We start from the raw sequence: 12372 nt of genomic DNA on the forward strand, positions 1-12372 counted from the left end.
AAGTGTAAAATGGTGAATTAGTGGAAATGATTCTCTGCCTCGCAGACTCTTCAGACAGCTGGCTGTCATCACCTGTCATTGATCATGTGGGCTGGAGGGAAAGAGAGGCGATGCCTACAGTGCCACCCCGTGGAGCGATGCTGCACTTGCAAGTGACGGAAGCCACGAGAACAGCCTTTGCTACAAGACGGCAATTCTTTGTTAACATATTTTATGTACTCTTCCTGCTATGCTTTTCACATGTGAGAAACGATCACGCTTATATAATAAATCTCTTTTTTTATCTCACATCTCCGTGTAATTTTTAAATGTTATGTCTTCTCCCTAATACCTGTAAGTATCATTAACTTTGTTTTTTTTTTTTTGTGACAGTTATTTTTGGAAGAGCTTCACTGTTCTTCCGCTGTGGCTTCAGTCCAGGTGAAGTGCATGCGAAACAACAGCCTCCCTTTAAACTCTGGTGCCAGAGTAACATTAAGCCTTCAGACAGGTGTGGAACTCGTATATTTTTGGCTTCCCGCAACAGTCGAAATGCCAAGGCATCGTGCAGTCCTTTCATCAGTCACCACCTCATTTCTCCACTCTGGCTTTGACAGGGATGCGATATCAGCACATAACGGCAGACGCGTCTGTACATAATCACACGGGCGAGAGATGCAATCTCTGCGGGTCGCGCCGGAACACGCACGTCGGAATGCCGTGATTGCAGAGCGGCGCGCCTCACGGAGGCCGCACTGCGCCTTTCTGAGGGCCTCGACGCTCAAGCCAGGACACGCCGGGGCGTTCAACCGCCACGAGATTATAGGTGCCGTGTAGACAGGAATGAAGAGCAGCTCATGTCACGATACACTGGCTGCCTTGGGCCAGAACTGGGACGAGACACTTCTGCACTGGGAAAATATAGCAATATACGGAAGAATGCCATGAACGTTTGAGACATATGACCCAGAAAGCGTATCAAATGCTGGTAACTGAAGGCGAAAACGCGGGCAAACGACAGGAATGAGTGCGTGCGATGGCGTGCCCCTGACAAACGTCAGCGAAGGGAAAATGGTTTCGGGACGGAATAAGTAACACTTTAGAAATGGCCTCAGAGGTCCCTCTTCGTTACATTCTCCAGTAAAGCTCTGTAGTCCCGTCATGGTCCTCCGCCCTGGGAAAGCTGTCACTCGCTGGTGTTTTTCTAGGCCAACCATTTTGCTCTTTTACGTGTCAGATTATGTGTGACACAAATGAAGCCAAACGTACAACTAGCTATACACAAAAGCATCTATTTTTTTCCATCCCTTCTGGATTTAGTTTTTTTTTAAAACGTAAATTATACACTGGGGGGCCAGGCAGTGCAGCGGGTTTGGCCGGGGCCTGCCGCATGGTGGGTCTGGGGTTCGAGTCCCACTTGGGGTGCCTTGCGATGGACTGGCGTCCCGTCCTGAGTGTGTCCCCTCCCCCTCCAGCCTTGCGCCCTGGGTTGTTGGGTTAGGCTTCGGCTCCCTGTGACCCTATATGGGACAAGCGGTTTCAGATGGTGTGTGTGTGTGTGTGTGTGTGTGTGTGAGATTATACAACAGTCTCTTCTGCCACATCATTTCCCCTCTTTCTGGTCTCATAATAGCAGAGTTTTGACACAGTTTTACACACTGTTTAAGAGAACGACTGAAGTGTCTTCACGCGTCACAGCTCACACTTTAACAGATTTTAATAAGCTGACTGTGTGACAAATGAAACCATTAACCCACTAAAGAGTGCTCGTATTAATGGCACCTCAGCCGACCCTAATACAGTAATACTGGCCATAAGCGCTTAATGTCAAGATAAATGGTGGCCTCTGTGGTCCTGTGGACAAGAGTGACACACATAAAGCTCTCACTAGGTGGATTAGAGTAGGTGGACTCTCCATCTTTCGGCTAAGTGCAACGGTGACAAAAATGGTACAAAAAACTGATACGGAGAAGTTTTTTACTCCTTTTTATATCCCATTTGTGGTGGCATTATAACACAATCCATCTTTTTCCATGGTTTAGGTTAATGGATATGTCAGAATGGCAAATGACATTCCACAATGGATTGTTTTGGTGTAATTCATAAAAGCCGCTTTCATTAACTGCTTGTCCAAGTTAGGGTCACGGTGGTCTGGAGCTTATCCCAGAATCACAGGGCGCAAGGCCAAGTAGGGTACACCCTAGATGGACACCACTCCATCGTAGGGTACATCCTTAAAACTGTTACTGTGATTTCAACCTCTTTACAGCCTGACAATATTATACGCCATATTTTACAGTCACTAATTTCACTGAAAAAAGAAAGAAATATAATGCAGTGACACTAAGGACTGCCAATAACTGAACAATTTGCATCATATTTCTTTTATGTTTTTAATTTCTACATTTATCAGACACTTTTCTCCGAAGTGACTTCCAATGAAGTGTATGTAGTGTTATCAGCTCACACACCTTATTCACCAAGGTGACTTACACTGCTAGATACACTACTTACACTGGGTCACTCATCCATACATCAGTGGATCATTCATTCACTCATTCGTTTGTTTGTTTGTTTGTTTGTTTGTTTTTGTAGTACACATGTATGAAGCTGCACTGTTTTAAAAATAAAGACATGCTAAGGTGAAGTTAAAAGAAAGCTGTTTCATGATTGCGTTTGCTCTTATTATTCCTGTTTTAAAACAAACTCGACATTTTGATTTAGAAACAGAAAGACAGAAAATGGCCGTTATGAGGTTCTTCTGGTGCACTTTATTCCTCCGACCAGCAGAGGGCAGCTCACAAAGTACAACACATTAAAACTATAACATTTTACGCATGACATAACCGTATCAGGAACCGGAAAGAAAACCTGTGTCAAAGGTCATTGTTATATGCAGCAGTAGAGGTGGTCTTCGGTTAACGTCCATTGGGCTTCAGTTGGTAGTGTTGTTTGTAGTTCCTGGGTAGTAGGGTTACGAAGACCAGCGGAAGCTTATTCACTTAAAAACTATGGCTGTTTGCCCTTATAACCGTTAGGATATGCAACTCATTTGTGCGTGTTACAAGATAAATACACAAAATGGAATGGCGAAAATCGTGACGTGGACGGACCACTTGCGGAAACTACCGCTCTGTCTGTGACTTTAGTTCATTATGTCGGGGAAATCTAAGTTAAATCTTAGTCAGTGTTTGACCTTGACACTTACTACTTAATTTTTGAGCTAAACAAATAGCTTGTTCCGATATTCTGGTGGTTTGTTTGGATTGAAAATGGAGTGTTTTCCTGGTTTCGAGTGAAGAGTAAAGCTGCTATCATGGATGAGAAGTACAGCAGTAACGTTATTTCCAGCGGGAAGCTGGGACCAGTCGAAGTGCCGAATGCCAGGTATTGTTGTCACGCGTGCGCAGAAAGTTAGTTTCCCATTTGTTTAACAGTAGTAACATTCCACTAATAGTTGTATATTATGAGTAGGACAAGTCGCACTCGGGTATCCCAAATCATCATCATGTTGTGTACGCATTTTTAACACCTTCCCTGAGTCTGACGTTTCTCACTCACGCTCGTCTGCCGAATTTAGCCTAAATCACCATCCTACACCAATCCCATGTGTCTGCCTCTGGTATGCTGGGTTATTTTTTGGTACATTGTGATTATATAATTAATATATATATATATATATAGTACTGTAATGTATTCAGCATATGTTGTTTGAGTCATGATTAGATTTAAATGGCCCATCATTTTAATTATTGCAGTAGTACAAAGGGATACAGTAGCAGTTTCAAACTGCAAGGTTTTAGCCTGAATATTATGAAATGTCTTTTTGTTTTTGTCGGGTGCCATTTCAAGGCAGTTGTCATTTTTTCCCTTAGACTAAGGCTTAATTTAAAAATACAATTGACAGTCATGAGCTGTATTTGGTGAAATCAAGAACTCCGAATCAACAACTGTTAGTGTTATAAATTGTACATTGTTTTTGGATGAAAATGGTGTGGGGACTCTGGAGAAATAAAAAAAATAATTTGCATAAAATATACAGTACTGTGCAAATCATGTTTTAGGCACTTGGTTGGGGGAAAAAGCTGTAAAGTGAGAATGCTTCCAACAATAATGCTCTTAATTAATAAACTTCCTACAAAGTTTAGTAAGCATCCATTTCAACAACTGCTTGTCCCGCGTGGTGGGGTGCCTTGCGATGGACTGGCGTCCCGTCCTGGGTGTGTCCCCTCCCCATCCAGCCTTACGCCCTGTGTTGCTGTGTTAGGCACTTAGATGCAGTGAACCAGAGCATAAGACTTTTGCACAGTACTGTATAATTAAGACTATGACACGGTGCTATAATTGTTTGCAGTAAACAATGTTTTTAATTTGTGTAGACACTTATGACACTGTATTGTTTTCCAGACTAACAAGGTACATAGTATTACTCTGCATCACAAAACTGTTAAAGGCTGTTGGACTTTTTGAATCCTATGATTTACTGAAAGTGGTGCACCTTGTGCAGTTTGTCTTCATACTCAAATTGGGGTGAGTTTTGTCTCATTTCTTTCTTTTTCAGCAACATTGTTGTTTTCATGATTTTGACTTAAAGTTTCTCTGTAGGTGTGCGCTCTCCTTGCTTTTCTTCCAAAAGCCACTATCATCTGGGAAAACAATGACAAAACATCAGGTAATATAGTATTTATAAAGTAAAATAATTTCTTCTTAATACATTACAACTTTGCTATCTTTAGTTTCATGGTTTTATATTTTCAGCATTTAAGCTTTTCTAGCTTTTAACTGTACCTATCAAAGATACAATGGCAGGAACTCTTCTATGTTGTGAACTGGCAGTCTTGTTTTATCCCATAGCCACATTTACTCTGTTAAATTCCATATTGGACCTTCACATGTTACACTTGTGATCCCAACTCTTCCCTATGCTTTTGTCCCCCATTATAGTGGATCAAAATCCTAAAGCATGCATTCATGAGCTGCATAATATCTTTGCTGGGCTTCTTTGGTCTCACACTATGTGGCCCTTTAAGGTAAAATGTATGTTTTTGTTATGTAAATTTACATTTATTGCTTTAGCAGATGCTTTTCTCCAAAGCAATGTACATCTCATGGAAAGTAACAGTATTATACATTATTTACACATTTTAAGTGGTAATTTTTGTTTTTCCTTATATTGTTAAGATATTTATATACTGCATGGTAAACTTAAGATTGACAGGAATGGTTTTGTAAATTAATTTTGGACCTTTCCAGTCTAACTAATAACTGTCAAAATTGCTTTAAATTTCCATAATTACCAGTTGAAAGTAAACTACTTGACAAAAAATATCTAAATTGTCCTCTTTGCTTAGCCCTCTACAGCATGTGTGTTTTGTGCTGTCTACAGGACCATGCTGCTTTTTGAACATAGTGATGTTGCGGTCATATCCCTCCTCAGTGTTCTCTTCACCAGTTCTGGTGGAGGACCCTCCAAGGTAACTTTACGTATTTCAGCTAATTGTGACAGTTACTATGTCACACTGGTTAAGGGGACTTGATTTGCAACCAATGAGGAGGAATTTCAGTTCCCAGTCGGGGTAAATGATGCTCAGTGGTTTTTTTCCGAATTCCTGTTTATTTTAGACCAGGGGTGCTGCCTTTTTCATCATAGCAGTTATCTGTCTCCTGCTGTTTGATAATGACGACCTTATGGCGAAGATGGCAGAGCATCGTATCCTTTCTGTTCATCCTTGTAAAAGCAGATAATATATTCGTCTCTGGCATATACTCATTTTTAAGCTTCTTAATTTAATTAAAACAGCTGTTTGTTCTAACAAGGACATTATTATGATTCTGAAGTAACTCTCAAGTATGTTTTGGGTAGTTCATTGCATCTGAATCTAATATTTATCTTGAAAAGTTGTGAAATATTTTGTATTCTATATGATGGATGCTACACTTACAAAACACACACACACACACACACACACACACACACACACATTTTCAGAACCGCTTGTCCCATACGGGGTCACGGGGAACCGGAGCCTAACCCGGCAACACAGGGCGTAAGGCCGGAGGGGGAGGGGACACCCCAGTCCATCACAAGGCACCCCAAGCGGGACTCGAACCCCAGACCCACCGGACAGCAGGACTGTGGTCCAACCCACTGTGCCACCGCACCACCCCACTTAGAAAACCATTTTCCATTTTGCTGTACTTGTTGTGTTGTGGTTGATGTATTACTATTGCAGTGATGGCAAACTTAACAGCATTGCTCCCAGCTGAGGGTCACCATGACAGTGCTCTCACTCATGCACTCTACACTGCTATTGCATTCCTTGGCGTTGCAGACCATAAGGTAAACCACTAATCTATGATCCTTGTGTTTTGCAAGAAAGCCTTTATGGCTGTTGATTTGTAGGGTTCACTTTCCTTAAGTCTAACTCTTCAGCGTTATGTGCAGAGATATTCACACATCTGTTTTTCTTCTGTTAGGGTGGTGTGGTCTTGTTGGTGCTGTCCCTCTGCCTTAAGGTGGGCTTTCACACGGCTTCTAGGAAGCTTTCAGTGGAGATCGGTGGAGCCAAACGACTCTATGCCCTGTCCAGCCTAGTCTCCGTCGTAGTACTGCTACCGTGGGTGGTAGTGCTTTCTGCAACCACAGAGGTAAATTATGGTCTGAGACAAAGAAAGTATGTTGTTTTTGTGAAGAAAATGACATAGAGTATTTTCAGCCAATAAATTGTTAGATGGGATCAGAAAAATTTGATTGAAATATTTAAATTAATAACTGAAATGTCCGGTTAGTAAAAAAGTAAGGGCTGTCAGTACAGTGAGATTAATAGTCACTTATGTATTATAGGTAATAATGTAAATTGTCCCAGTGATCATGGATGTGCTTTAGTGAGCTCTTAGAGTGCGTTGAATGGTTTGATGTACTCTGTAAAGACCTGATGTGTCTTTCAGCTTACTTATTTTCTTATTTAAACAATTCAGAGTAAGGTGGAGTCTTGGTCAGCACTCATCATGCCTTTGGGGATGATCATCGTCTCTGTGATGATTCTGGACTTCTATGTTGAGTCCATCTGCGCAGCCAAGATGGAGGCTCCCAGGTGCGCCCGCTATGGCTCTCTCTTCCTCTTCCTCAGTGGACTGCTGCTGGCCAACCTTTGGACCCACTCTCTGGCAGGCCAGTTGCGGGGAAAGGCTGGCACTGCCCCACAGGATAGCACAGAACATGTGCTCTCCGGAGGAGTTCTGGTCAGCGCCATCTTCTTTATTCTGTGTGAGTGAAAGGGCATCCAGTGCCCTCTCTGGGGTCTACATCAGGAGGGCAAGAGATGTATGGCACCTACTGCAAGTGCGTAGTCTCAAGGATAGACATTAGGAAAAACTGATTTGGGTTAGTTGGGATTTGTGCAGGCATTCTAGATAATAATTGTTGTACTGTTAAGTTCTTTGTGGCACAGCTGTGGTTTTAAGGATTTGGCAATAAGAGCTCAGCATTCATACAGCTACAAATTGTAGAACTTGTTGACTGTACCATGTAAGTCCATAAGGTGTACAGGGTGTCACCTACTGCCCAGTTACAGCGTAAGGAAATATTTAGTACAGCCTACCTACTTGGAGTACAAGAGAATAACAGATGTATTAAATTGTAGGAAACGTACATTAGGATTTTGAAAAGTAACTGTGGTGTTCACACAAGCTTCAGCCAGTTTATATAATAATAGTTGTCCTCTATTGTTGGAATCTCCTCCTGTGTCTATTCACCAACATTTTACCCCTTGCATCTCTTTGACAGCCAACAACATTTTGTCTGCACCATCCAAAAAGGGCCAAAAGGGAACTCTGGTGGGTTATTCCCCTGAGGGAACCCCGCTGTACAACTTCATGGGTGATGCCCTTCAGCACACGTCTCACTCCCTGCCCCGCTTCATTAAAGACTGCCTCAAACAGATCCTTGAAGAGTATGACTCGCGTCAGATCTTCTATTTCCTTTGCCTCAACCTGGTGAGAAGAGCAGGCCTTATTTCGCATGAAAATGTTGGAAGTGTGCCATAGCAATCAAAATGCTGTGCTGAGAATTTCAAAATGTAAACTAGTTTTGTAGACTACAGAGCAACTGTCTACATCTTTTGTTTATATAATATGAGGCTCTTTCCATTCTTTTGACGTACTTTTGGTATTACTCCAGATGCTTGTGCTATATGATATGATTGTCACAGGAATGTTTCTTTTGGAGACTGCAAATCTAATCTAATAAGAAAAGCTTTAACATTGCATAACATTTTCTGTCAGTTTTGGCTTACTTTGGCTTACCATAACAAACTCTTTGTTCTCTTACCCATAACCCTGCTGTTTTGAATGTGCAGGCTTTCACATTTGTGGAGCTCTTCTATGGTGTGTGGACAAACAGTCTGGGCTTGATCTCAGATGGGTTCCACATGCTGTTTGATTGCTCTGCCCTGGTACTGGGACTCCTAGCTGCTTTGATGACCAGATGGAAGGCCACGCGGATCTTCTCCTATGGGTAAGTTCATATTATGTATTTCTAGTGATCAAGGAATGAAAATAACTAATGTTCACAGTAAGTTTGGAAAAAATCAAATTAAAATGTCAGAGGTTTGAAGTACATCTATTTGTGTTTTTTTAATAGTTTTTCTGCTTATGCAACATTTAAGAAAGACTGCTCCTTTTTATTTTGCGCACTAATTTTCATTTGTTCACAGATATGGCCGGGTTGAAATTCTGTCCGGATTCATCAATGGCCTCTTTCTCATGGTTATAGCTTTCTTTGTCTTTGTGGAATCAGTTACCCGACTTATTGATCCACCCAACATTGATACAGAGATGTTGACAGTAAGTGTTCAAGTGCTTCACTGAGGGAACTGACAGCATGTGTTTATAGGCAGTGCTTCTTTTTTATATGCATTTACCCTCTTCTGGTCTCAAATTAATGTGATGTTCTCTGCCACCTGCAGCCTGTCTCAGTTGGAGGCCTCATTGTTAACCTTGTGGGAATCTGCGCCTTCAGCCATGCACACTCCCATGGAGCATCAAGAGGCAGCTGCTCCTCGCTTGACCATGGCCATTCCCACCATGGACATTCAGACCATGGTCATGGGGGTCACAGTCACTCCCATGGTGGACATGGCCATGCCCACGGACACGCCCACACTCATGGACACGGACATTCCCATGGCTCGGGAGCTGGAGGAATGAATGCAAATATGAGAGGTGTGGTTCATGTTCTCTGAAGTGCTATTTAGGACTGATTAGCAGCAGTGATGGAACCCTGTTTGTGTCGTCTTGTTTTGTGTTTGACAAGGTACTTACATTTTGATAACCCTATATAGGATTTTAACAACTAAATTACACACTTTTCTGCTTTACCTGAGTGCAGGAACAGCATGTAACCCTATGGTTACAGCAAACACTTGATTGTAAGAGAAGTAAAAGCTATTTTATGATATTAAGTGTTTTGATCAACAGTTGTGCATGAAATTTTGCTGCTGTTGTATCTGGAAAAATATACCTGCAGATGATATGTGATATATTAATTCATTTTTTATGAAGAGCAGTTTTGTATACTAAAGTTGCAGTTACATTCCTAAATGAAATCAAAAGGATTTATTTTTCTTACTGATCTGCTCTTTTTCTTTGAATTACATTTGTAGGTATGAAAAGTAATTATCTATGGTCTCAAAGTCCAAAAGCATTCTCATTTTTTGACAAAAATGTCCTTGCTCCTACTTTTACATCTTTCAGGTGTCTTTCTGCACGTACTAGCAGATACTCTTGGCAGTGTGGGGGTAATCATATCTACCATCCTCATCCGGCAGTTTGGGTGGCTCATCGCAGACCCCATTTGTTCCCTTTTCATTGCTGTGCTCATCTTCCTAAGTGTGATCCCCCTTCTGAAGGATGCTTGTGAAGTGCTACTGTTAAGGATTCCTCCTGAACATGAAAAGGACCTAAATAATGCACTAGAGAAGGTTTGAATTTGTGTTTCTCCCTTTGTGTGTGCATATATTTGATTAATTTTGAATCATAAATTGTCAGCTGTATTTTGGACTTTTGGCTTTATATCCACTTCATGTTTCACTGTGGAATATGGCAGACATTGAACTCAGTGAATTACAACTGCATTTCCATTTGTTTTCAGATCCAGAAAATTGAGGGTGTTTTGTCATACCGTGATCCTCACTTCTGGAGGCATTCTGCAAGTGTTGTGGCTGGAACAATTCACCTGCAGCTGATGTCTGATACTGTAGAACAGAGGGTTATACAACAGGTTAGTGGCATTGTCTGTTTGGTAAAATACACACACACACACACATTTTCAGAACCGCTCGTCCCATACGGGGTCACGGGGAACCGGAGCCTACCCGGTAACACAGGGCGTAAGGCCAGAGGGGGAAGGGACACACCCAGGACGGGACGCCAGTCCGTCGCAAGGCACCCCAAGCGGGACTTGAACCCCAGACCCACCGGACAGCAGGACTGTGGTCTAACCCACTGCGCCACCGCACCCCTGTTTGGTAAAATAATTTCTCTAAATTAGTATATTTTTGTATTGTTACAAAAAAATACGTGAAGTACAAATTTCTAACGTTTGATACTGCTGTGAGGGTGGCTGATGGTTTTGTGGTTGGAGTGGCTGCCTTTGACTCCAAAGGTTGCCGGTTCAATCCCCGCCTCCAGCTGTAGTGCCCTTGAGCAAGGTGCTTTCCCTACAATTGCTCCAGTACCTTCGCCCGGCTTTGTGCCTGGGTACCGAGTTGTGGCCCTGTGATGGGCTGGCACCCAGGGTGTGCCCCACTCTTCCCTCCCTTCATCCTTGTGCCTAATGTTTCCGGGATAAACTCCAGCTTGACGCAACAATGCTCAGGACAAGCGGTTCTTAATGTTTTGATTGTTTTGTTGGTTGGATTGTTGGTTGGATACTGCTGTGATAATACTGTAATGTTTAGACAGTTTTTTACTAAACAGTTTACCTTGTGATGTTTTCAGGTCACGACTGTTTTGAAAGATGCAGGAGTAAATAACCTTTCAGTCCAGGTGGAGAAGGAAGCATATTTCCAGCACATGTCTGGCCTCAGTACAGGATTCCATGAGGTTCTTGCAATGACACAGCAAATGGAGTCCATGAAATATCTGAAAGATGGAACATATATTATGTAAAAAAAAAAAAAAAAAAGTGAATATAAATAAACCCCTTGTAGAAAGAAAATCTGGGATTGCTTTCTTTGTCCTGTCTAATGTAAAACTATTTTTGCACAGTTAGTGGGTAGATAAATTTTCACTGTTAAAAAGATGAATGATATTTGAATGGTTTAACAGTGTACTCTGGATCTGCATGCATTAAACATGTTTATAAAAAAAAAAAGTCTCCTGAAAACTTTACTTTTTGTGAAGTAACAGAAACTTAGAAAAATACAGATCTGTGCCAATATATAAAACTAATACAAAAAAATGTAACCGAGCAGGCACTAATTCATTAAATATGGCTTCAGTACAGCTTGAAACATTTTTGTAGTAGTAAAAGAAATAACATTTGTACAATATAGTTGACTTTGTTATTGATGTTTTTTTTCCAGAACAACTTAGTGTTTGATACTCAGCTACTTCTCTAATTATACAGCTGGATAACTTCTACTGTAGCAATTCAGAGAAAGTACCTTGCTTAAGGGTACTATGGTGGGAGCAGGTATGCAAACCCCATACTTCCTAATTGCTAAGTGACTTCTAATTAGTATGTTACTTACTGTGCTTCCTGCTCCTCCTTTACACATTGATAACTTAATGGGTCCTAAAGGAAACTGCACAAAGCTACAGCAGCATACATACAATACGGTAGTGACAGAAGATCCATGAATAGATAGATATACTTTATTGATCCCACAAGGGAAATTATGTTACAGCAGCAGAATACAAGTCTAAAAATACTTGCAATATAAAAAATATAAAAACAAGTAGAAAAATACAAGATAAAAATATGTACAATTATATGTACAGTTGGAGGAATAGTAAGTATATTTAAATCAAAACAGTATGTAGTGCAACAGTATATAGTGCAAGTTGTGCAGAATGGTAATATAATCATTATGAAGTAACAAAATGAACTAACAATAGTGCTGAATAGTTCATCTGTCACACAGAGGTGAGCTGTGGATTCAATGTTACACAGCGAAATGTACAAAGTAGTCAGTCTTTTTTTTTTTTTTACTGATCAGGCATTTCCACCTTGCCACTCTGCTGTGGATTCCATTTTTTGCACAATGCCTTTTTTATTGTGATGTCATAAGCACTGATTTTAACTGAAGAGAGGTCTTCAGTTCCTTGTATGCTATTTTGGGGTTCTTTCAAAGGTCATTAATGGTTTTACATCTTGCTCATGAAGAAATG

General features: G+C 41.1%; 1 protein-coding gene across 1 annotated transcript; it reads left to right on the forward strand.

The window, feature by feature from the left end:
- The first annotated feature begins 2873 nt into the window (after window positions 1-2873).
- slc30a5 (solute carrier family 30 member 5) lies at window positions 2874-11164 on the forward strand. The gene is made up of 16 exons (XM_018744679.2): window positions 2874-3366; window positions 4387-4509; window positions 4585-4651; window positions 4924-5009; window positions 5366-5453; window positions 5602-5689; window positions 6243-6319; window positions 6457-6627; window positions 6958-7246; window positions 7766-7974; window positions 8337-8494; window positions 8694-8823; window positions 8946-9201; window positions 9733-9959; window positions 10130-10258; window positions 10978-11164. Exons 1-16 carry the CDS (start codon window positions 3296-3298, stop codon window positions 11146-11148), a joined length of 2340 nt encoding a protein of 779 aa, XP_018600195.1. The 5' UTR covers window positions 2874-3295; the 3' UTR covers window positions 11149-11164.
- Window positions 11165-12372: the final 1208 nt, after the last annotated feature.

The sequence above is a fragment of the Scleropages formosus genome, chromosome 6 (genome assembly GCF_900964775.1).
Source record: "Scleropages formosus chromosome 6, fSclFor1.1, whole genome shotgun sequence".
Classification (NCBI taxonomy): Eukaryota; Metazoa; Chordata; class Actinopteri; order Osteoglossiformes; family Osteoglossidae; genus Scleropages; species Scleropages formosus.

Bases quoted from the DNA above. Each gene is read 5' to 3' on its own strand.
- slc30a5 (XM_018744679.2), top strand. From the start codon at position 3,296: ATGGATGAGAAGTACAGCAGTAACGTTATTTCCAGCGGGAAGCTGGGA. The intron at 6,320-6,456 runs GTAAACCACTAA...TTCTTCTGTTAG, and splicing joins TTGGCGTTGCAGACCATAAG to GGTGGTGTGGTCTTGTTGGT. The intron at 6,628-6,957 runs GTAAATTATGGT...TAAACAATTCAG, and splicing joins TGCTTTCTGCAACCACAGAG to AGTAAGGTGGAGTCTTGGTC.